Source organism: Tenrec ecaudatus, chromosome 14 (genome assembly GCF_050624435.1).
Source record: "Tenrec ecaudatus isolate mTenEca1 chromosome 14, mTenEca1.hap1, whole genome shotgun sequence".
NCBI classification, from domain to species: domain Eukaryota; kingdom Metazoa; phylum Chordata; class Mammalia; order Afrosoricida; family Tenrecidae; genus Tenrec; species Tenrec ecaudatus.
Window position 1 is genome coordinate 24,636,623 of NC_134543.1, and position 26,543 is coordinate 24,663,165.

At 42.4% G+C, this 26,543-nt stretch overlaps 1 protein-coding gene across 10 annotated transcripts in view; it reads right to left on the bottom strand.

Annotated features, from left to right (window-relative positions):
* Window positions 1–26,543, bottom strand: part of NRXN3 (neurexin 3) — a 1,780,548-nt gene that overhangs the window by 115,406 nt on the left and 1,638,599 nt on the right. The window contains exon 15 of one of the 10 annotated variants that reach the window (XM_075530571.1): window positions 15,929–15,932. The exons of the other annotated variants lie outside the window; for them this stretch is intronic. Within the exon in view, the coding sequence (XP_075386686.1) occupies window positions 15,929–15,932 (4 nt within the window). The remainder of the gene's footprint in view (window positions 1–15,928; window positions 15,933–26,543) is intronic. 10 annotated transcript variants of the gene reach the window in all.

Genomic DNA, 26,543 nt, shown 5'->3' on the forward strand with positions numbered 1-26,543 from the left:
TGCTAATTTAAATTCCAATATGCCACCAAGGCTCTTTAATGACAGAGAAGCAAGAGGCACTTCGTTCTTCCAGATTTTGTCCTTTCTGGATTTGACATTGCAAACAATGGTGCCCATTTTATGGTATACAAGGTAGTTGACTTAACAGGTGACAAAACAGCACATGAGACTGAGCAGAAGGAAGATAACAAAAACGTCAAAATAGTTTATGGTGGCAGCTTTGAGCATCACAACTGATGAATGTCTATAGAAATCATCCCACTTGTAGACATCTGGCTCCTAATTTTCTTCCCTGCCTCGGCACCATTCACTTCCTCCTCCTCTGTTGGGTTCCCAGTGGTAGCTCTGTACTATGCAATTTTACTAGCGGTAAAACTTTAAACAACTGAACATAGTTACACTTTACACCAGCTCGCTTCTTCTCTAGGGTATGTTTCATGTTCAACCTTTGTATTAAAATGGCTCTGAATAAGTCACTGATGTCTTGACCGATGTTGCTTCCGAGACATACCAAATCATGTGGCTCCTGAGAACGTTGACTTAATTCCACTTGAAAATGCCTGGGTTATTTCAGATCCTCAAGGACTGTGGCTAATAGCCAAGTTTCCGGGTCATCTCACTTCTATGCCTCCTCCCTGGCTTTCTCTGATACCAGTTACCTTTAACAATGTGTGTTATTTCACTAATTAGAACCCGGGCTACACTGTTGTTCAATTTACCTATGCAGAAACAAAATCCACAGAATTCTAAGAATGGTGCTTCTATGGAACGAATCTTTTTAACACAATGTCTTTAGCAATGTCTTTGTTAGGAATCTACTACCTTTCTCTGCTAGAAGCAGACTTTGCTATTAGTAACAATAAATAATAAGATGCTTAGCTTCCATGGCATTGACTTGTGCCTGTGTACTGTGGCTCCTTCTACTCTTGCCCTTTCAATACAGTCTCTGAAACTATGGTCAAGATACCTTCCAGGGAGATTGATATGACAGGGCTCTTGGGGTCAGGGGTGGATTCTAGTCTGTGGTTAAGAGTTAGTTATAATTTTATCTAAATTTTTTCTGGTGTAAACATTTTAAAATAATTTATGAAACACATTTATGGGCCAGTCAAGCAATTTTTACAACCCAGGAAGGCTTTGTGAATGAGACAAAACACCGAGGATAAAGTCACTTGGTATGAACTTCCTCATGACCATTGCAAAATGTGAAAGAAACCCTACAGATGGGTTTCTGTTTCCATCTACCCAACACTCTTTGTGACATCATGTTAACCCCTCATCATTCCGTCCCCCATCGATGCTGTATCGAATTCAAACTGGAGGCATAAGAGTGATGCTACATACGGTGATTTCATCTAGAGTAGGAAACTTCTAAGTTGAAAGATTGGATGGAAAGAAAAGGAAAGTAAAAGGAAATAGAGGAAAGAAGTAGGAGGCAAAGGACACTTATAGAGGTATAAATACAAGAATGTACATATGTAAATATATTTATATATAACGATAGGGACATATATTTATATGTTATGTATCAAGGTGACAGATGCACATTGGGCATCAACTCAATTGCTCTTTCAATGCAAGAACACTTTGTTCTAATAACCTGGCATTCTGTTATTTATACTCACCTTCCCTACACAGTCACTGAAGACAAAATGGGCGCATAGGCAAATGTCAGGAAGAAAGCTGATGGTGCCTGCTATTAAGTGAAATAGCATCTGGGGTTTTAAATGTTTGTAGAGAATCAAGCGGCCATCTACATGGGAAGCAACAAAGCCAACATGAAAGAAGCACACTGACCTGAGTGATCACGAGGTGTCAACAGGATCAGGTATCTGGCATCAGAAGTTCCAAAACAAACAATCATATCAATGCGAATGAGGGGGTGGGTGGAGTGGAGAACCAAAGCCCATCTGTAGACAATTGGACATCCCCTCACAGGAGGGTCACAAGGAAGGGACAAGCCAGCCAGGGTACAGCATAGCACTGACAAAACATACTACATTCCTCTAGTTCTTTAATGCTTTACCACCCCCCTCCCCATTATCATGACCTCAGTTCTACCTTACAAATCTGGCTAGACCAGAGTATGTGCACTGGTACAGATAAGAGCTCTGGACACACAGAATCCAGGACAGATAAAACCCTCAGGAACAATAACCCTCAGGAGTAGCAATACCATGAGGGTAGTGGTAAGGTGGGGGGAGAAATTGGAGTCAGTCTCAATGATCGACATATAATCTCTACCCCCACACCCACCCCATACCCAGGGTGATGAACAATAAAATCATGGGTGAAGGGAGACAGTGAACATAATAAGATATGAAAATAATAATAATTTATCAAGGGTTCATGAGAGTAGGAGGGTGGGGAAGGGAGGGGGAAAGTTGAGGAGCTGATCCCAAGGGCTCAAATAGAAAGAAAATGTTTTAAAAAGGATGATGGCAGCATATGTACAAATGTGTTTGACACAATGGATGTATTGATTGTTATAAGAGCTATAAGAGCACTAATATAATGATTTTTAAAAGAGAGAGAGAGAGAGAGGTAGGTGTGTGCTTTCTTTAAGTTTGCAATGACCTCCTCCCAGGTCTCTAGATTGAAAATTCCTTCTTCTGGAGAACCATGGATTATACCTTTTTACTACTTTTAGAAAACATTGCATCTTTTTCTTTGTTACTTTTACACCCTGTCTTTTCAGTAAGTGGATGAGCATAGTGGCATAAGTTTCAGGTTTATTTCTACCTTGTCCCATTGTTCTCTTTAAAATACTCATTCACTATTTCCACAACTTATCTGCTAATCGCCACACCGGCTTCTCACTTCACACAATTATCCCGATTCATTCTACTTTCCAGCGGGGCCATGTAATTGTTACAAGGAGTAGACCTCAAAAGAGTTCTTTCCCTGCTGCCCCACATTGTATGCCATTTGTGCGGGAAAGGGTGCCCCCACCCCACCCACATAACTAATTGCAGTTCTATAGGTGCAATTTAACTATTGAAATATAGAGAGAGCTTATAATATAGTCATAGAGATCATGAGAGATAGAAGAGATTGAAATAAAAGAGTCAGACACATTTCATAGTAACATGCTCACCTCAGCCTCACTTGGTGGTCCATGTGGATAGAGGGGAAGGAGATGGAGGACAAGGGGAAAGGGAACAGGGAAGTGAAGATGGGGGAGAGGAAGGAGAAGCCAACCAGAAGCCATGGGGGGATCTTTATTGCTAACCAAGGCTTATATATTTTGGGGGGGGGGTTTGCAAGCCCACTAATTACAGGTAAAGACATATAACCTGGATTTGTACTATAGGTAATACCACAACGAGAGAGGAACAATCTAGTGATATGCATGCAATAGGAAAAGGAGGGATTGGGGGCACACCTGTGACAAGAAAGGCGGATCCTAGATTCAGGATAGCAGCCTAACTTTGGTTTTCACTCAGCAGGTGTGACCTATTCTCTGAATCTCCACAGAAACCATTATCAGTAGGGTATAAACCCCACCCACATGGACCAAACCAATGGCAGCAAGCCTTTAGGGAGAATTAGCCCATTGGCCTTAACAGCAGGGAGTGGGCCCTACTTGTGGTGGGACCAGACAGTAGTCTGGCAACTGAATGCCTTCAGGGAGTATACTTGACAATCATTTACCATTATTTGCTTGCAGTGTCCTAAGTCTAGCATATATTTGGGGGAGACGACTTGGGAGAAATCTTTTTGTTTCCCACAGAAAGAATCCAAAGACATTCCAAGATTTTGAATGTTGTTCAGTTTTACTTGTGTTGTCATCTCTCCCCAAAGAGAGAAGGCGGGAGAGAGGAAGCAAGGGAGAGAGGAAGAGGTCATGCCACTAGTTACCCTCTCATTTCTAAGTTTAAGAATGGTCTTTGTGAGGGGCCAGTAAGAGTGCAGTGTAACACCGATGAAACATACAGCTTTCCTCTGGTTCTTTAATGCTTCTTCCCTGTGCCCCCCAACTATCATGACCCTAATTCTACCTTACAAATCTGGCTAGACCAGAGCATGTCCATAGGTACAGATAAGAGCTGGAAATGCAGAGAATATAGGACAGCTAAACTCCTCAAGGCCAATATTAAGAGTAGCCATACTAGGGCATGGGGAGGGGAAGGGGAAGGTGGGGGAGAAAGGGAGACCTGATCACAACAACCTACCTATAACCCCCTCCCAGGAGGATGGACAACAGACAAGGGGGTGGGGGGAGACGTCAGACAGTTCAAGACATGAAAAAAATAATAATTTGTAAATAATCAAGGGTTCATGAGGGAGGGAGAGGGAGGGAGGGAGGGAGGGAGGGGAAAATGAGGAGCTGATTCCAAGGGCTCATGTAGAAAGAAAATGCTTTGAAAATGACAATGGAAACTTGTGTACAAATGTGCTTGAAACAATGGATGGATGTATGGATTGTGATAAGAGTTGTACGAGCCCCCAGTAAAATGATTTTTTAAAAAAAGAATGGTGTTTATAACAAAACTTCATGATTAAACTGATTGGGACAATGTCAAGTCTCTGTGGCTTAAATGTCTGGTGCTTTCCTGAAGGCACATGTTCATCACAATATTTGTTCCAACAGGTGCATCTAACCCTTGGTCACCTTTCAAAGCAGTCAGTGGTCACCAGCCACTGACATCTAGTGCCCTGGCCAGGGAGCATGGAGGTGTTTGCTTAAAAACAGGTGGAAATGATTCCCATGAATCTCAATTGTCTAATATGCCCATGAGACCCAGCATAAGAATAATTAAATATCCATATTATATAGACTTAGAGAGTACAACTGAAAGGAAATAGTAGCTATATTCAAATACAGTTTGAGTAGTCAGTAGTAACATTTATAGATTAAATTTGCCTTTGGAAATTTTCTTTCCACAACAAGAATTCTGGTGTGTGTGTGTGTGTGTGTGTGTGTGTGTGTGTGTGTCTATACCCCCAGCCTGCCAGCAACAATGGCCCAGAGGTCGCAACATGAATTCTAATGATATCAGAGTCTGCTTCTACCAGGCTGCATGCATGGCTTAAAGAAAAAAACTTAGTATTATTGTTTTCCTGACTATCAAATGCATTTAATGAAATGGTCAAGGACATAGTACAAAACCAAAAGCAACCAATGATACTGCTAACGCACATTATACAGAGTCAGAAGGATCCATAGAAAACTATTTCTTGTATGTGAATTACTTGGGGAGCTTTGGAAAATTGAATATTCTGAGAACTCACCCTAGACCTACTAAATTCAATCATTTGGCAGGAAGTCGAAGTCACTTTCTGTAGTATATTCACGTGTATGTGTAAGGAGCAATGGTGTGAGTTACACAAGAGGTTATTTTAAAATATACATCATTCTCTGTTTCCTACCCACCCCCAAACAAAATGTTGAGTTCACTTGACCTTTCAATCGTCTTTGCAGGCAATCCAATCTCCTTGATAACTTTTATTTTGAGATACATTTACATAATACTATAAGGGGAAAATTATTGACATAGTAATATAAGGGGGCAAATATGCACCATCAGGTTGCACGCAAAATGCTGATTTATTGCGACGTGTGGCCTTTAAACAGAGAGACTCACTCATGCACATCTAACTTCATTCAATACCAGGAGTTTATCATCATTATGGTAAATTATGCAGTCTATGAATCGAGGTAATCGTAGGGCAATCATCTCTCAATTTAATTAACGAGAGGACAATATCTTACAAAACTCCAGAAGATTTAGAATGTTTTCTGTTATTGCTACATAACAGATGAAATGTCCACAGTAATTTGACTTTGGAGAGTCCTGTTTAATGCAGTCTTTTGTTGTAAAAATGACAAAATTATAATTCTACACCCAAAGAATCGATCTCTGATATTGCTCAATCTGTCACATATATGGAAAAAGATAAACAAAACAGAACAAAGCAGAATGACCACAGAATACAGCTCAGACCCACTGCTCTGAAGTTGACTCTGACTCATAGAGATGGAGTCGAACGGTTCCACAGGGTTTCCAAAGCTGCAGAGCTTTATGGAAGCCCACTGCCTCATCTTGCTTTGGAGTGCCTGGTGAATTTTATATGCCAATCCTTCAGATCTTGTCCAATGCTGATTACCCTCTGCACTGCCAGCACTCCTTCAGAATACATTAGGGTTTTCTTTTCAAGTTTTCAGATAAATAGTTGTAAGCAATGGCATATGGAAATCTCGAAATATGAGTTAAATCCATGAGTCTGTGCTCTAATTAATGGAGAACTCTTAAAGAGATCAGAGAACAAATCTAGATGTGTACATGTGTGTGTTTATGGATGCATACATTCATACACATATACACACACGCTGACAAGGGTAGGTCAAAAGCATACAGTTCTTAGTAAACAAATTGCTACAAAATTATAGAACCCTTTAGTAAGCAAAAACAAAAATGTGAAGCTAGTGTCTCTCAACATATCCTCCATTTAGGCCTGTACACTTCTGAAGACAATGTTTCCTTCACTCTAAATCTGCCCCGCCCCCCACATTCTGTGCTCTTCAATTTGCAACATGTTAAAACACCAGATTTGGCATCCTACAGTGATTCAGGTCACATTCCTTCCTTGTAGTAGGAAAGCAAGATAAATTCTGAAGGGGTAGGATCAGGGCTATCCAAGGGATGGGGTGAAGTTTCCCAGTAGAATTCTCACAGTACATACCCTCAGAGAATGAGCAAGCATACCCCTGTGATGGAACAGAATTCCCCACATCATTTCCCTGGCCTTTTTTCTTGCAATGCAGCTTCCAAATGTCTTAAGTCTTCTTCCCAATAAGCCCCCATGATCATCTGTGTCCTTGGAGAAATTGTATGAAGATTATTACTCTACAACCTCAAAAAGTCGTTACCATACACTCTTGGTTGGCCTCTTTTGCCTTGCATTTAACTGATCCTCAGGTCCCCTCACAAATCACTGTTTGGTTGGGCTTTTTATTGGCGGGGGGAGGGGCAGGGAAGGGCATTCTAATGAAACTTAGACAAGTGTTATTCATGAGAGAACTGGTCAGCAGACATCAATGGGTTTCAGAGACTTGCTGAAGCATGATTCTCTGAAAATAAACGGGGCACACATGAAGCTCAGAAGCAATACTTTTTGATTTCCACAACCTAGTAAGCAGCCTGCAGTTACATGGCAAATGTTGTCTGTATATTTCTTATCATTATTAAATGATTAATATTGAATTTTATTAATAATGTCTCTTCATATTCCTTTTAAAGAGCCGAATATTGATTCTGAAATTTTTTTTGGTTTTGCTTTTTTAGATTTACATGACACTGATTTCCGTGATTCAGAATCATACCTCACTGCATCTGTATATTTAAGGAAGGAAGACGTGACCAATTTCACAATATAGCAAGCTAAATTCCCTAGAGGATAAGTAATGTATCAGGTCCCAAAAGCCGATGATTTTAAAATCCTAGGATTTTTATTTTGCTTGAAAATATGTCAATGGAATCATCCAGCAAGTATTCTCCATGTAATCATAATATATTTGGAATACTATAAAAGAGTTCTACATAGCTATATAATCCAAATATGTATTGAGGACTACATAGGTTTCCATATAACTGTATAATGATAATATAAATTGAAGAGTATATCATATTTCCAGTATAGATTATGTTTCCTGCCCGTGGGCGAGCTACAATCTAATATAGAAGCTAAGGCAATGAATCAAGAACTAATTACAAAAATGGCACTAACTTATATGATATGCATTTATAATGTTTTAGAAATGAGATAAAGGAAATATATAATATAGATAATGTACGATTTAAACTGTGTTTTCTCCTGTGTGGTCCAAACAGTTAATATCCTCAATTGCTAACTAAAATATGAGGTGTTCAAGTTGATCAAGAGATACCTCAGAAGAAAAATCTTGCAATCTACTTCTGGAAACCTCAGCCATTGGAAATTCCAAGCAGCATACTACTAGACACATATGAGGTCACCATATTTTAGAGTTGACTTACCAACTCGTAGAGGTAAATTGAAAGAATACATACATTTGGACCCCAAAGAACTATCAATCTAGTGTTGCAGTGGGGGGGGGGGAGCGGGAAGATAGGTTTGAAAAGATTAATCTACATTAAAAAATAGAAGTGAGTATTATTAAAAAACTAAAAGAAACATCCTAAGGAAATAACGGTCGTTCAATGTCATCAATGGAGGAAAGTAGTCAAGAAAACTCAATGAAGACATCTTAAAGTGACCCCCGGAAGTGAAGATAGACACCACAAAGAGGGTGAGGTGAGAAGACAGACCAGCAAAAATAAATCAACAGAATCAAAAGGATGCAAAAAGTGGGAAGTTTGTTGGTTGGCAACAAGGACAAGAATTAATATGGATCAGGAAAGACAATTGAAAAGACAGGCTGAGGGTGGATTAATGAAGCCATTCTTCTGCAGCCCCCAGGGGTCCTCCAAACTTCCAGAGGAGTGATCTGACCCAACTTGACCTTATTTGGAAAGGTCCTGGAGGTGGTCAGGAGGATCATGTGTGGAGCAGGCAGAAACAGAGTGGTCAGTGGGAAGGATGGGTGTGATCTTAGTGTCTTTCAGAGGAGGGATGGGGCTCCAATGTGTAGCAATAACTAAGGGATTAAGAAGAGGGAATGAGGGGAAATATTGGTACTGGCAGAAGACTGAAATCAGAACATGGGGGAAAAACGAAAGATGATTCCGAGGTTTCAGCGGAGAAGCTGACATCTATGATCACTGCACCCGGGGGGGGGGGGGGGGAAGGAGAGGATTAGTGGAAAAAAGAATGAGATGGTTTGGCCCACCAGTATCAGGAGGCAGCGAGTATCTGTCTGTTCATATTCAAGAGGTCATTCAAATTGGGATTCGGAGAGGGCGGAACAATAACAATAAAGAGACCGGTTAAAAAAAAAAAAAGAAAGGACGGAACGGCCAACTATCCCCAGGTGTACATCAGCATGGACGATAGGTATAAAATCAAGGATCGTGTTGCTGAATGCACTCTGTATTTGGGGAATAGCGAGGAATTATTTAAGATGCATCCACTTGGAGTTACCTGTACCAGAAGGAGCTCTGAAGACGTGGTGGTTCCGTATTTGGCAGATAACTGAAAAGTCAGTGGGAGAAAGATATGAGTCCTGGCTCCACGAACCACTAACGCCTTGGGACTCCCTAGGAGGCACTTCTACTCTGCCCTGTAGGCGCTCCTGAGTCTGGATCAACATAATGGCACACGATCAAAACAGCTCCCACTAGAAAGGTCTTCTAGACTCCGCTGGTGTCTTCACAGTATACACGGGGCCCCGTAGGCACGAGGGTCTCACACCCCATCGTTTTCTTTAAAGGCAGAATTGTAAATGGCTCTCTCCAGCCTGCACGTCAGACTTCATCCAATGGTTGTCTTAATTTGAAATGTTTTACAACTTCACTCCCTTCGTTTTGACTTTTACACATCAATATATTCATATTCTTGGGTTTGGGTTATTGCTTTGGATTTTTCCCCTCTGACCCTCGTATCACGGAATGTGCCCTTGTGGCTCCCTGGGCATCTTCATTTCAACTCACGCCATAGATGATGACCATGTTAGGATTTCTAAATATAAAGAGCTTATGATCACCGGTGTACTTGGAATCGGAGGTGAGGTGACTGTGGCAGTTACATAATCTCCTGTCAACTGGAGTGAAGGGATAGAGTCTAGCCTGTCAATCAGGTTATAGGCAATCATGCCTCTGCAGGGACATGGCCTTCTCTCGAGGAGTCTGGGAACTCCTGTCTTCCTTCCTGGAGGCGGGACACACCCTCTCTCTGTTTTGTCTTCCTGCTGACAAGTCAAATGGAGATATGCTGATGGCAGCCAGAGCTCTGGAGCTGGAGAAACCACATGGAGACCCAAGCCAGCACTGAGATGCTTCCCCCACCACTAGATCAACAAGACTTTTGATTCACTGGCCTGTGATCTTCCTGCCTTCAGCATTATTGCGTGTGTTGCGTGAGTCAGAAGAGAATTTATAGAGTGGTATCAGACAATGTGGGCTAATATCAGATTCATGGACTTGATCTGGACTGGGCATTATTTTGACTGTCCTTGTCTATTTTAGCTTCCAGGCCTTCCTTGGCCTGTGATTGCACCTGCCAATCTCTCTCTGTCTTCACAATATATCTTCTCCATATAGAAGACAACTCCCTCTGCCTTTCTTTCATAAGGACATTTCTGATAGCATTTAGGCCTACCCAATAAGTCACCTCATCTCAAGAGTCATAACTTAACCACGTCTGTGAAGAGCCTTAGAGTTCCAGGGCTAGGATCTAGTACTTTGAAAGGGTACCCTTCAGTCTGCACCAGACAAACTATTCCAAACCACTCCATGGTGGAATCCTCAGCTATTTCCCTGTGGGAAGCTGACTGTTAGATGCTCGCTTAGTTATGAATGTTGGGGCATAGAAGGGCCTGATCTTGGATGGCAATGGAGTTTAAACCCAGTTCTACCTAATAGACGCTGTATGAGCCTGCCACTTCTGCAGGTAGTCTCAGCTTTTAATTTGGGTACTAGAATACTTCTATAAATCATCCACATACTCATGTAACTTGTGGATATAATTATGCCGAGCCTAAGGTAATCAATTCCCACTGGTGATATTAAGATAGACTCACTGTTTCAGCCCATATAATCTGTGACCTGACAAAAGTGGCAGCCATTAGAAAAGTGCTAAAACAAATAGCATAAACTCCATGCCAAGTCATGATATATGTACTAGATATAAACATGTATTGGCATAAGAGTTGCTGATAGTAATAAAATATTTTAAGTCATGTTATTAAAAGATGGTCAATGGATAGAAGATCTGCAGTGGGAATATCAACATTTAACCATATTAAGTAGGTGAAAATATCCAATATTTAGATGAAATCAGCAATACTAAAATTAGAATGCATTTGTGGAGTATATTTTAAGCTTTCCTTGGGTAACTGCTGAATAGTCCATTCTGCCATTTGGTAGCTACCATTCTCACTACCCAAACCAAAGTCAAAGTTCTACGGCCTGATTCTCATGACCATGAATCAGAGAGTCAGAGTCGATTCCGACTCAGGGAGACTCTCGTGGGCTAGGGAAGAACTGCCCGGTGGGTTTCTGAAACTGTCACTCTTCATAATAGCAGGGAGACAGACTTGGCTTTAGCCCAAAGAGCAGCTGATTTTGTGGTTAGCAGGGCCATGTGTAACCCCTTACACTATCAGGGTCCCCTGGAACTTTGGATTCCTAAGTGACCACACTTTCAGGGGATGGATGGAATGCGTATTTTGAGTCTGTATTTAGTCTTGGAGGACAATGATCATATACATATTAAATATTAATCTTTTACAGAAAAACATTTTTTAAAATACATCTTGAATGCTTTACGCATCCGGCGGGTTTTGTGCATCAAATAGCTGAGAGGATTACTTAGCATGTTTCACTTGTCATCTGCTCATTTTCAATACATGTAGACATAGCTAATAATTCATTTTAGAGGGATGTGTGAGCTGCTTCAGGTTTATTAAGAAGCTACATCTTCCCTCTCACCTGTGGAGTCAGCCCCATTATTTCATAAGCCCTCTTTATACACATCTACGCATCAATCTCTATGCATATAATTGATAGGCTCTGCATGCATCAAAGGAAGCTCACATTTATTTTGCTGAAGCTTTCAACCATGTTCCAACATTATAGGCTCTGTGTGCTTTTCTGCCCACTTAATACAAACATTTTTAAGATACTCAGATCTGCCATAAAAACTAGGAACTACTTGAAAGTAAGTTTTCAATATCCATGCTCTAGTAACTCACATAGATGGGTTTTAGAAACTCCGTTTTGGAAATTTTATTGGTCATTTCATTGTTCAGAAGACACAATAAATTTGATGTTGAGATACTTATTTTAATCATCTGTTCAGTACATGAAAAAGTTAGTATGGTAGAATAACTTTGAATCTGACATTGCTTGCGTCTCTGGTTCAATCCCAAGGCTTACACAAACTGGGTTTCTGCAGGACTGAAACAAAGCAGACGAAACAAAGAAAATAGCAGCCTGGTTTTACAAGTGGAAGACATCACAAACAAATGCCGACGTGAACCGGGCAGCTGAAGGCAGGCCGTTCTGCAATTGGAGGCCCAAGGAGACAAACTTTCATGACCAGATGATGACCACTGACAGAAATGGGCAGTAGGTCGGGATCCATCACCTGCAGGTGAGGACACAAGAATTTCACTTTGAAAATAGGATGCAATTTTGTAGAACAATATACAGGAAGGCCATAATGATAGGGCACGGAAGACAGGTAGCAACAAAATTCTTAACCGAGTGCTGGTTCCCAGGAGTTCATGGACAAGCCAGGAGAGGAGTCTTGACTAGAGAGTGAGTGATGGTCTAGACCTACAATGTCTGACACAACAGCTGGGAGTGCCATGGTGCTGAGCACTTCTCAATGGTCACTGAGCACTTGAGATGAGCTAGTCCCGATTGAACTATGCTGAAAAGATAACATATACTCCAGTGTTTAATATGGAAAAACATAAAGCAAAAGATGAATGATTTTTAAAAACTGATTATATGTTGAAATGCAATTCTCGAAATGTAATCCGTTTAATTAAATATATTTCACAAATTAATTGCCCCTGTTTATTTGAGTTTCTTTTAATGTGGCTAATAGGGAATTTAATATTATATTTGTGGCTCATATCGTATTCCTACAGGATAGTGCAGAGCTGGGCTGCTGGCAGGATGAAGAGGGGTGTTAAAGAGCGTCTCAACACCAAGAAACAAGGGACAACTCAGGAAATGAGTCATAAGCCCACAGGAGAGGACAGAGATGCTGATTCACGGGAAAGATATGGCGGAAGTACTGTGTGCTCAAAGTCCAAGAAGAAACAGAACCAAGACTGATATAAAGGGCCTCCTTGATCCGGAATAAGATGGGTACAAACCAAGGGGAACGCAGAATCCATGGCTGAGAGTTCTCAGGCCCACCAAAAACCAACCAACCAAAAACTAAACAAGACATACAGGGCGTATTACTAAACAAGATGTTCAAAGGAGAACCAGCTATAACTTAAGAGTAGTAGAAAGAAATTCGCTCAGGCGGCTCTACTTGATCAAGGAAGACAGTGTTCTCTTGGCACGGAAAGGGCTCTGTAGAATCCTCGTGAGGGAAATATTTAGACACCTGCTCTTTCCCAGCCATTTTCTGCTCCCTTAACACTTATTTTTCCTCAGAGGACAATAAAAAAAAGCCACTGACCATTCAGCGGATTCCAACCAAAAGCAACCCTATAGGACACAGTAGAATTGCTGTGCAGTGCTCTGGAGACGATCCACCTTGACGGGACTTGGTGAGTTGGCTGTTAGCAGCCCAAGCGGTACACAGTAGGCCGCCAGAGATCCTTCTAGAACGCAAGAGTCACATGCACGTTTTAAAGTTGAGTTGCTTTTGAGTGATGTGTGCACCAAAAGTATGTGGGCAATATTGGGAAGCACGATACTTTCCTGGTTCCCCAACTCACAAGGCGGATTTTCCCTAGAATGTTCCTGTTTACCAAAAATGATTTTCAGCCAAGGTCAAGCCGAGGAAGTTTGAGATGTCAAAGTGTGATGTTTCAGGAGATGCCCTTCGTCAGCTGGGACTTCTTCCTTCAATATTCTGAGACTTGCTGTCTCTCTACTCTGGAAAAAGGAGTTCTGTGTCACCTATGATGTTTTAGCATTGTATACCAAAAATGGACCCACTGAACAGCCTGGATCCTTTCCCCAGACGTGTACACAAAGCCAACCAGCGTGGGACGGGGTATGACATTGGTCTCTGAGCTACAAAGTCTTGGCTCTGAAGCACCGAAAGTATGCAAATTGCTCCAGAACAGGGTGGAGGGCCATTCACTAATTGGTAAAATTCTCTGCTGACAATGAGATTCCAGTTGGAATTGAGTATTAAGTGGATGCGCCTCCAGAAGAGTGGCATCAGGAATACGTTCCATCTTTCCCAAGTGCATTTGGAATTCAATGAAATTCAACAATGAGACCGCCTAGAATTTCCCTGCATTTGAGCACGTATGATCTAACTCAAACTACGCAAGCTCACTGCCTCGAGTCAAAGCTGACTCTGTGTGATGCCCACCCCCCTAACTCCACACCTCTGGGTTTCTGAAACGGTAACTCTGCACCGGAGTAGAATGCCCAGTGGTTTTCCAATGGAGGTGCTGCTGGTTTCAAACTGCTGCAGCGCACCTCGTAACCACTGCATCACCGGGGCTCCACTCATCTATTGCTTTGGGACCACAGAGGATTAACCAGATTTTGTTCACCAAGGCTGGGAAGCTTCAAGGTAAATTTCTCAAGACACCACTGAGGTTGGGTCCTAGCATGTGTTCAAAAACAACACCCCCCCCCGCCCCCCATGCTTCCTTGTATTTACAACCAAGTTAAAGATGAAGACTTCGGGGAAGAGTGGGCCATAGGAATTGCTTAACCCCCTCAGCCTCAGCTTTGTCGTTTGCAGAATGCGAGAGCCTGAGGTTCTTCAGAGGTAAAAACAATCATAACCAGGCCACTCATCTGCCTAGAGATACAACCTAAATGTGGGCCATGTGGCTTTTGTGTTTCTCATGTTTGCTTTAGCCAATAGATAAATAATATGAAAGGTGAAAAACAATCTAAACTGTGAAAGCTCTTTTAGTATGGACGAGATGATTTATTGGTTCCCATTCAGAGCTAGGGTCTCAAGTCTGAAGCGCACGTGCACACACACACACACACACACACGTGATCATGTGAGGCTGTTGGGCATATGCCATCTAATTAGCAACCGAGCTGGCTTGTCTCCCAGCTTGTGGTGACATCTGGATTGTAAATGTCATGACATTTCAGTCATTCAGCATTCCTGTGACACACCTCACATCCTGCATTTGTCCCTAAATTTAAAATATGCACTTTTAAACAGAAGTGCCTTCCCAATTTATTAAATGATAACGAAGCAGAGAGGTTGCTGTATGGGCAAAGAAATGAAGGGGGGAAATGAATCTGTTGACAAATGTAGACCATGAATTGGTCCTATGTTTGCCCTCCTGGATGGGAGAGATTTGATAAAAGAATTGACACTTTCTGTGACTGCAAGTCAATGACTGTTAAATACATGATCCAAATCAGACTCAATTGGAGCTCACTGGAGTCTAGTTGACTGTTTTAATTAATTGTATCAGCATCAGGACCAGCTACTGGCACGTTCTCAGAGCAAGCACGCGAAGGGATCTTCTTGGTTCCTAGAGTGGCGGAAGCACGTCTGTGCCAAGAACACACCGGGAAATAAGGGCACAAATACAAAGAAAACTTAGATGGCCTCATTTTTTGTTTTTAAATGCTGCTTGATACTGTAGTGAAAAGATTAATATGTGGGACAAGTATGCTTCTTCTTACAGGTGTCTCATTTTCTCCAAGTATTATTTTATGTGAAAAGTCATAGCATTATACAAAGAACCATAAGTCAGACACAAAAGAACCGATTTTATATGCATCCACTGATATGAACTAGCTAGAACACAGGAAGGCGCCGAGACAAACGCTTATCATTGGAGATGGGGGGTGGGGACTGGTAATGGACACTTCCCATTCAGCAGAGAGTTTCTGTTTCGGGTGATAAAGAGATTTGAAAATAAATAGTAGTGGTGTTTGCACAACACTGTGGATATAAATTAAATGTCACTGAGTCAGACACATAAGATAGTTTAAATGGCAACTTTTATGTTTCATGTATTTTTGAAAACTGAGCACACCCATGGAAAAAAGATGCCAACAACACACCACCTTTGGGTTTCATATAAGACGAGCAAGGCTGGTCGGTCCATTTTACTGTGAAGGAAGGGCGCTAATTCAGCCATTTGTGATGGGTTGAAAACGGGCCTGTTTTCCCACCGCAGTCGAGGGATGACAAATTGCTGCCCTCCTGCATCGAAATGGGCCGACTCCACGATCACACACAGCACGGGTTTCAGCTGCTCATATTCTCTCTCTCTTGCCAAAGGAAATCAACCCCCTGAGCATCAAAGAATATTATTAAAGTAGCCGCCCAAGGAGTTTAATGAGGATCAAACTATTTCTACGTAAGAAAAATCAAGTTGTGGATCCAGTCATGCATATTACAGTCAGGATTTTATGTCTGATTCACGGTGACCCTATGGGACAGAGTAGATGGAACTGCCCCACAGGACTTTAAATGCTGTGTTGTCCATGGAAGCAGATGGCCATATCCCTCCCTCTGCTTCCCCAGTAGACTAGCGGGAAAGTTCGAGCCACTAACCTTTTGATTAGCAGGTGCACACTGATGCTCTGCACCAATGGGGCTCCTTGGTAAATGACAGGGGGTAACACCCAAACCAACTCACTGTCTGAAAGTCAATGCCAACTCCTACTGACCCTATAGGACAGGGTAGAACTGCCCCCATTGGTTTCCAAGACTGTAACTATTTATGGGAGTAAAAAGCCCAGTCTTTCTCTCACAGAGCAGCTAGTAGTTTCAAACTGTGGACCTTGTGGATCACAGGTCAGTGAGTAACCACTACTCCATCAGGGCTCCTTGAGGGGCATCAAGGGGGCTATTGGTGGCACTCCTTGTTAAATGGCAGGGTTTGTTATTATTATGTCTTTATTGTTGCGCTATTTTAGGTTGATGGGAGGGTGGTATCTGAGAAGGAGACCCTGAGGGTGCCAAACATTAACATGTTCAATGCTGAGGAAAAACTTTATTGTTTTATGTCTATCAACAGGTGCCTCAGAAGAAAGGTCTGGTGGTCCACTTCTGGAACCTCAGCCATTCCAAATCCTAAGAAGTACAGTTTACTCTGACACACATGGTATCTCCAGGAGTTAGAATTAGCTTGATGACAGCCGGCTTTGTTTAGGGTATTTTTAGTTTGTTTTTTTTAATTAGTGTTTATGATTTCTTTCAAGCCCATCACTTGGACTTTTTCTTCACCCTCACCTCCAGGTTTTGCTGCTGTGATTTTGGGAAGAGACAGCTGGCTTTAATTATCCATCTACTTTTCGTTTTTCATTTTGCCGACAGCAGATTCATACTAAAGACATAATTGTTCCAGGTTCAAGACCCTTACCTGCAACACTTAGGCACCAGCAGATCCAGTTGATATTCATGAAAATGGTAAATTTAGGATGTGAACATTTGTCTTTTGAGGCCTTAAGAGTCATTGTGCTTTTCGTCCTTTCCATGGAAACCAATCAACACAACATAAGTGGTGGTGAAGAGCGTGGGCTACACAGCCAGAGTTGTTGTGTGTTGCTGCTGTTAAGTGCCTTCCAGTGGGTTCCAACTCACCACGACCTTGAGTGCAATGGAACAACAGGTCACTGCACGCACGCCAGCCCCACCGCTGTTCTTCCGCTTGGCCCGTGGTTGCAGCCACTGTGCCCGTCCATCTTGTCAAGGCCCTGCCTCGTTTTCCCTGCTCTTCTGCTCTACCAAGCATGGATATATGGGTCCAAAACTGTCCATCTTTAGAAGCTATATGGGCTGAGCATAACTTCATACATTTACTTATTCCTCAGTTTCCCCACGTGTACAATAGAGGTTCAAGAACCTTCCCTACTAGTCACTATTGGAATTAAGTGAATTAATAAATGCCAACACATATGAGACAACCCCAGGCTTATAAGTACTAAACATATGTAGCTATTATAATGGTGTCATGTTGAATGGCATGTCAGAGAAGACTCCGTTTTAAACCCAGGCAAATACCTTGTTAAAGTCCTATACTGTATTTTAAAGTTATTCTTTAATAAAAGTGATTGCAAATGACATGTCCACCTCCTAACAAACACAGCGTCTCTTACAGGCAGACGAGATACCCGAGATACGCACTGAAAAGGAAACAATTCACAGCTACCTGATGAGACCTAATAGCTGAAAGAATGCCTATTTTCTCCTCTCATCCTGATCCCTCACCTCACCAGGTGGGTAAGAGTAGAGCTAAATGCTTTAGAACTCTCATGGGCAGGATTTTTTTAGAAGGAAATTGCCAGGCCTTTCTTCTGAGGTGAACTGGATCTACATTTTCGTTAGCAGATTAGCATAGTTGACCATGTGCACCAACCACGGACTTCCTACCTGCCTCCCCAGCCCCCAATATCAAGGAACCTCTGATTTTTATATTAAAACAAATCAATGACTAGATTGAGTTTAGGAAAAACTTTATCCTTATTATCAGATGATGAGTTCATGGAGCACGTTTATCAGACATGTAGAGAGGCTCTGACGGCTTGGTATGGAAGATAGATCCATTAAGATAAAGCAAACAAAACCCGAAAGACAGAGAGGAAGGCAGTAAGCACAGGCAAGCACGTGGTACTCCATGGTCTCAGGAAAAAAAACAAATGATTAAAAAGCTGTTTTCTGGGATACAATGTCCTGGAGACAGAAATAGAAGGAAAGGGGGAAGAACACATATAAAAATAGAAGTAGGATGACTAATTCATATAGCTTCTATTCTCATACCTAGCAGTGCGTCTGAAGGCGCCCCGGTGATGTAAGGTTGTGTAAGTGTTGCTAACCACAAGATCAGCAGTTTGAAACCACCAGCCATGCCATGGGGAAACTGGACGTTTTCTATCCCCACAAAGAGTCACAGCTTTGGAAACATCAAGGGGTACTTCTATTCTGTACTGCATGGTTGCTATGGAGTCAGAATTGACTCAATGGCAGTGAGCATTGGAGGAGCTGATTCAAGGATAAAAGGTTTGCATTCAACTATTGCCAAACTATGTCCGATGCTGTAGGAAAGCCACAAATGCTGGTATTGAAAACATGGGACTCTGTGAATGAAATAATGGAAAGGATAATTTAGGTGATTAACGTGGCTACTAAGAGCAAGGTAGCGATAAGAACATAAAAATGGCGGTGGGGTGGGAATAGGCCATCTGAAAACTAAGAAATTGGTGGGGTAGAAACAATGACTTCAGCTCAGTTCTCTTAGCTAAGGGCTTCACTTTGTTTAACGGACAGTTCTCTATCTTTGATCCTCTTTATAGCTGAGTAGCCCCACCTCATCAGAAAGGCGAAGATGCTAACCTGGCCGAGACGATAATCCATCCTGTGTAGGTTGTGCAGCTTAAGTAATATTTTATTATTTTCCATTTTACATGATGCTTCTGTGACAAGCTAAGGCTGAGAGACTGCTGGTAACACCAAGTGAAATCACTGCTCAGAATAAAGACCATCTTTCCACGTGAGTTCTGTCTGCTTAATCATTTATAAGGTATCTTCCTACCTAGCTAACAGGGACGACGGAGGTGCCACTGGGGAGATTTATCAAGACGCACGACAGTTGGAAGCAGAACGTGTGTCTGTGGCTTTGTCTGTTCACCCGATCTACTCTGCGGAGGCAAGTTGAGATCTCAGAAGACACTGCTGTTTTGCTCCCGTCCAACCACAGAAACCACACTCCAAACACCCACACCCTGCCTTCCTGGACTAGAGAGGTTTTCATTCAGTTTTCTCAGCTGCAGATGCTTCCAAAGGGAACACGGAGTCCGCATGACAGTGGAGGTGCTGAGATCACGTGACTATTGAGGCTCAGTTTATACTACAATAAACCTCATTATAGAGAGATGAAGCATTTGCCGAAGGTCAACTGGTTAATTTATGGACCTCGTCAAGGCTAATGTTCAGGGCACAGCAGGGGCTGTGACGGTTCACCTTACTGCTTGCAGTAAGTCTCCTTTAAATATTGATCAGATTTGGTGCATGCATAACATTTTCATTTCTTCAGTTTTCTTACAAATAAGTAGGTCAGGACTACTATATTTTTAGAATCATATAGTTAATACCTAGAACTCATTTTTCCACTACAAAATACCAGCACTGTTCCTGGCTACAGAGAAAAAAGATACTTGCTGCATAAATCTTCCTTAATTATCATAATGAACCTCTTCCCACAATTTACATTACAGGGAAATTCAAAATGCCAGACCTGATTCACCAGTGCATCTGGATAAGGCAATTTATTTAAATCACCATAGTGACCAGCTCAGTTAATTCCCACGTGATTAGTGCAAAAGGATTCTAATTGGTAGATTCCACCAGTGCCTTCCATTCTGGTTCCAGACTGCAGCACACATTGATCATGAGAGGGATGGAAGATACCTGGGTGGTTAGAGGGGACCAGTCCAGGGGCTTCAGGTAAACTCAGGTGCCATCCAGTCCCCCCAGAGGGCTAAAGGGATTACTCTCTGGACCCCTAGCATCTCTCATTGTGTAACAAAGGCACAGGCTGGATGGCTGGTGGCCAGATTTCTACCACCTTATCGAAAACACAACCCATTCTTCTTGGGTTCGCCAATTGACAAGACCAATGTTTAAAACAAACAAAACACCAAAACGAAGCTTGGAGAAATCATTTATTCTTACACTCTGTAGTGGTCTAAGCCAGTTTCTTGTCTTGGTCCTTTAAAGAAAAAGGGATGCTTATCTGGTCTAGTGCTCTCCTGCCTGGGTCGTCAGCATCCTATTCTCTTTACTGGCTCACATGGACCACACCATTGTCTTGCTTGGCTCACACAGTCCATTTACAGCCTCAAAGGCGGAGGAGCACATGTTGGCTCTTTCCATAAACTGCTTCTTAGCAGTGGAATCCAGGGAGAGCCAGCACCTGATGTTTCCAAATAAAGGAGACAAGCTCAAAACAACATCTCCAGCACAGAGGCCATTATGAAACAGCCCGGGTGGAAAAACTGGGAGAGGAGATAGGAGCCTAATGCTGTCATTTTGACTCTGGGACTGAAAGGGACCATAGCAATTACCTCCTCCGATTGCCTCCGTTAAGAGGTAAGGTGATTGAAGCATAGAGCTGGGAAAAGAAACTTACCAAGCCCTCCTTGCCAAAGACTGCTAACTGCTCCCAAGATCTAGTCCATGTTGCTTTTAGCATGCGAGCATCCTAGCTGGTTTTCTGAAGGGTACATGGTTCCTAGTGACCGTCTTTCCTCCCTTCCTTGCTTTGTAGATAGGTTTCACCTTACAGGATATTAGGGAAGGGATGGCTGCTACTGCTGCATATCAGCCTTAAAAAATGATAAAACCCAAACCTAGCAACCCTATATAGGGTTTCCAAGACTGTAAATCTATGTGGGAGTAGACAGCCTCCTCCCTCTCCTGAGATGCGCTTCACGGTTTGAACTGCTGACCCTGTGGTTTAGGCATGATGTTTCTCCTTTTCTCTTCCCTGGGGCTGGAAAATAGGAAAGACATGTATCCAGAAATAGCAACCACATGTTCCAAACCAAATTCATTGCCATTGAGTTCATGTTGACTCACTCAGAGCGACCCCTGGTGGTTTTCTGAGACTATAACTCTTTAAAGCAGTAGTAAGCTCTGTCGTCTCCCATGGAGCTGCTGGTGGTTTTGAACTGCCTACTATGCAGATGGAAGCCCAACACATAACCACTACACCATCAGGGCACCTAAGAGTGGAAAGCGGTACCAACCACTATCATGTGGTCGCTTACATCTGAGTTGCCACATAAGGAGGAAGAAAGTCATATAATTAAATCTATATAATGGAATCGCTGCAGATTGGTTCTTTGTGCCGGCAGTTGAGCATTTACTAAAACGCATGCAGACACTTTACCCTGGGCGGAACAAACTTTTAAGGTATCATATATACTTGTGTATAAGCCGAATTTTCCAGCACATTTTTAATGCCGTTTTGTGGTAAAATTAGGGGCCTTGGCTGAGATTTGGGCCAGCTTATACTCGAGTATATATGGTATTTGACTGTTAACCAAATTGTTGGAGGTGAAAAATCCACCACTGATAAGCATCTGGAGCCCAGTTCTCCTGGGACACACACAGCGTCACCTTGAGTCAAACTGACTTAACAGCAACTGATTTGGTTACAGACACTCAGGGAAAGCCACATTCCCTGGATGATGGTACAAGGATCACCGAGGCAGCTCTGAGCTACTCTCATCAGTGTCCTCAATGCCTGGCATGTAGTAGGTGCTCAATCAAACTACCAAATGATGACTCAGTGTTGTAATTCAGCATTGAAGTTACAAAGACCACGCCCCCACCCCTTTCCCGTCAGATCAGCTCCTTTTCCCATCAATGCAGTGCTAATTTCTCAGAAGACAAATGAGAAAGTTACTTCCTGAGTGTGAGATTAATTATCCCATGCCACAGCTACCTCCTGACCATATCAGTCTCTTACAGCGTGCAAAGATAAATGGGGAGGCAGCCAGTTGAAAGGAAATCATTATGGCACCTCTCTGCTCTGTGTTATCACATTCATATCAGCACAGGAGATAACTTTGAAACGGCTTGTTCTGTGCGGAGAACCAGTGTCCCCGCTGGTGCCTAGAGGGATGAAAAGTGTCCTCTTGCCTCCAAAGCCTGCCTGTTGCAGTTGGCCTTGCAAAGGCACCCATTGTTTGTGTAAAGGGCTCCCGGGGAAGCCGTGGGCACCAGAGACCAGCTCTTCCCAACAGAGTGGTCGGAGAGCTGTTTCCTGCTAGGACAGAGAGCTGGGCAGGTAGGAGTGGGACTGGCCCTGTTGATTGGGAGTTCCACCTTGGTTTCTTTCTGAAAATGTTAGAACTGCCTACCACACGCCCCCGGCAGGCTTTCTCTGCATTCTCTGAAACACTCTGGGGACTCTGCAGGACAGTGATGATCTGAATTACGAACACACCAAAGTCCTGCTGTACTTAAAAACCCGGTCTCGTCTACTTAATCACGGTGGCTGTTAGTTTCCTCAGATATCCCTGTTCCGTTAACCTACGACAGTGCTGTTCTTGCCCAGGCACCCCAGGTGGTGCAAACAATGAACACATGTGCTGTTAATCAAGGGGTTGAAGGTTTGAGTCCACCCAGAGGCTCCTCAGAAGACAGGCTGGCTAGCCACTCCGCCCAAATATGGGCCACTAAAAATTCTCTGGAGTTCTACTCTGACACAAGAAGGCTGGTCCTGACTCAGAACTGACTCCACTGTCACCAGTTTGATTTTGCTATTCTTGTTCCAGAGAATCCAATCCAAAATCAGAGGCTGAATTGTGGAGACTTTCCAGGGAACACTCGCAACTATCCCGGGGGGGAAAAGTGGCTTCAGGTCGACCATTGAAACCCACCAGCTGCTCTATGAAGAAAGGTGTGGCTGTCTGCTCCCCTAGATGTTTACAACGGCTCAGAAGCCCCCTAACCTCTCTGCATTGGAATCATCCAATGGCAATTGGTTTGAATTCCTTTGGAAGTGAGGGCATCAATAGAGCTGGGGTGCCCAGCACCAAACAAGTGGCATAGGAGCTGTGTTCCTTAAGAGTTGTGTCATTCTGGGGTCCTGATGCGGGCATCCTGCTCCCCACTGCTGAGGCCACTGTGCTCAGTTCTTTTCTGAATGAAAGGAAGTGACCTCAGAAAGGGAAATGACAAGGATCCGTTGCATAGGGTTTTGGAAGAGGACACGTGTTTCTGAAATTTGTGTCTCCTTGTCCTTCCCTTGCTTATTCAGGAAGGACTTTTTAATATTGAATGTTCTGGATTCCCATAAAACTGGCTACGGAGACGCCATCGGTCCAGTGCACCTGCAAGATACCAAACAACAGCCCACTAGTAAGTTCCTGCAAGATGTACATGGTTAGTAGGCTCAGTTGCTCACTGAAAGGTTGAAGGTTTGAGGCCTAGTCGTTCCTTGAAAGGAAGACCTGACAGTCTGCTTCTGATAAACCAATCCTGCTCTGACCCCCCTGGGGTCACCATGATGTGGCGTCCACTTGACAACTATTCTTTTGTTGGTGTCTTTGTTTGCTGTTTGGTCTTCCAAACTAACGTAGAGGGTTAAATAAGTGCATTTTGTTATTGTAGCTTCGCCCTGGGTTTCCTCAGCAGTCTAGTTCTACTCTGAGCCCCGTGGTGAGGTGACATGTGAGAATGGGCGGAGCTAATGCCATATTTCATGTAAGAAGTCTGAGCAGGTCGCTCTGAATTGTGCCACTTGAGCTTGTGCTTCATCTGCCTGTCAGAGTGACAAATAGGTGAAGGAAAATTCATTTGCAACACATTTTATTAAAGGATACATTAAGATATTATACAGAGACAACACAGAATCTGCCTGGATTTACAATTGGGTCGTTTGTGAGATCCCTTCATAATGGGAGTAACACCAACTGTAATGATGAAAGCTGTGGGCCAATGAGGCTAAGCCCGGGCTCACCATGATTTGGCACTTATCTGAGGGTGTATCTTGGCAGGTATGGTGTGATGACATGGGACCATATGTAATGTAGTCATCCTCCATTTTAGATCTTGTGTATTTATCATCCATTGTGGCCTAACGTTGATTTTTGCCTCACCCTCTGGTCTTCGGAAGCTAACCCTGTCATTAAGCAAGGTGTGAGTGTGTGTTTCACATTTTGCTTTCATACACCTAAGGGCACCTAGGTGCTTTCCATCTTTTGGCTACTGTGACTAGTGCTAAATAAGCACGGCTAGGCATGTGAGTTTAAGTATCCGTTATTAGACCTCTAGAACATAGACCAAGCAGTATAACTGCTAAGTTATAAGGTGAATTTATTTCTGTGCTTTGAGGACTTGCCCTAGAGTTTTATAAAGTACTTTTTTCACGGCTGACATTCTCTCCCCCATTTATTGTTTTCAGTTTGGTGTTTATTTTATTACTGCCATTACAGTGCCAGTGAGAGAGTATTTCGTTTTAGTTTTGATTTGCATCACTCTGAAGGCTAATAATAGAAATTATCTTTTATATTTTTGTTTACAGCTTAAATGTCCTCTTAAGTGAAGTATTTTTAATGGGGTATTTGTGGGGGGGGTTGCTTTGGAATTGTTAAAGGTTTATATATGTTTTGAAAATTAGACCTTTGGCAGGCAGAAGGTTTTTTTTACCTCCCCCAGCCTCTAGGTTGTGGTTTTATGCTTTTGATCAAGTCTTTGGATAAATATAAGTATTTAATTTTTTGAGATCCTAGACATCTAGTTTGCCTTCCGCAATTTGTGCCTTTGTAGTTCTGTCAATCTGTCTGTATGAAAATTAAGTCCCGAAGCTTTTGTCTGTGATTTGTTGTAAGAACATTATCGCTTACCTTTCACACTGCGGTCTTGGATCTCTTCTGAGTGAGGTCCTGTGTGTGGGGTGTAAGGTATGGGCCCTAGTTCATTTTTTTTTAGTCAAGATCCCATTTTGCAAGCACCGATAGAGGAAGACACCGTTTCTTCCCCACTGGACAGGGTTTGATCCCTTGTTAAAAAGAGCTTGTCCGTGGACAATGGATTCATTTTGGGATTCTCAGTTCTCTTCCACGTATCTGTGTGTCTGTCATGACACTAGACCAGGCTGTCTGGGGACTGTCACCGTATATGTGTTTGGGGGTTAGGGAGGGGGGCCCCTCTTACTTCAATCTGTTTCACTCTTCTGTGGTTATTCAGAGCCTCTTTTTCTTTCCCAGTGAAGTTTGCTATTAATGTCTCCATTTCAGTAAAAATCCAGTTGGAATTTCTATAAGAATTACATATTAGCTTAGCTTGCTCTGGGAAGAATTAGCATTTTCTCAATATTGAGACTTTATACCCATGAACATAGAATATTCTTCCATTTATGTAGGTCTCTTTCCATAGTGTTTTATAATTTTCATTGTATATGTCTTTAAAATTCCTGGTTGGGCTCATTCCTAGGTAATTTATCTTTGGGGAGATGGCAGAGGCTATTATACATGATATTGATTTCCTTTTGGGTGAAAATTATTTTTTTAATTTGCCCCAAACACTGCAAGTTTAAACGTGTGTTTACTGTTAAAACACTAAGCAAGGTAACTAACTGGGACAAAGTCACGCAGCTCTGATTTGAAGCTAGAACTTGATACAGGTCTGGGACCTGTCTCATATATTTGGTGATTAAGGTAATGAATCTCCTATATGGTATGAACCTGAATTTTCAGAGACAAGCACCAGCATCTATAGTTAGCTTTCTTTATTTCAAAAAGTCTAAGGACCCCTCCTGGCATTGTGGGTCAATAATTGGGTTAATAATCGGAAGGTCGGTGGTTTAAAACCACCAACTGGTCTGCAAGAGAAGGGTGAGGGTGTCTGTCTCTGAGATTGATGAAGCCGGTCTACTCTGCTCTTCAGGGTTGCTGTGATTTGGAACCAACTCAAAGGCAGGAGGGGAAGGGGTTTTCTCAACAAGGGACAAAAGAAGAAGCATTTTTCCCTAGATTTTCAACATTATTTCATAATCTAAGCCTCACTTTCCTCATCGTTAAAACAGGGAAATAATAGGACCATGTTCATAAAACTCTCACTTTTGTGTATGCGAGCTGTTCAATTTTCTATTCATGGAAATGATAGTTCAATGGTAGATAATTCTGATTAAATAAACAGGCAACTCCTCACTTGAATACAAATAAAATGCTACATGGAACTACTATTACCCAGACAGTGTCTCAATATTCTGACAAAACTTTAATATTTACTTCATATTTATGATGTCTTTCAAT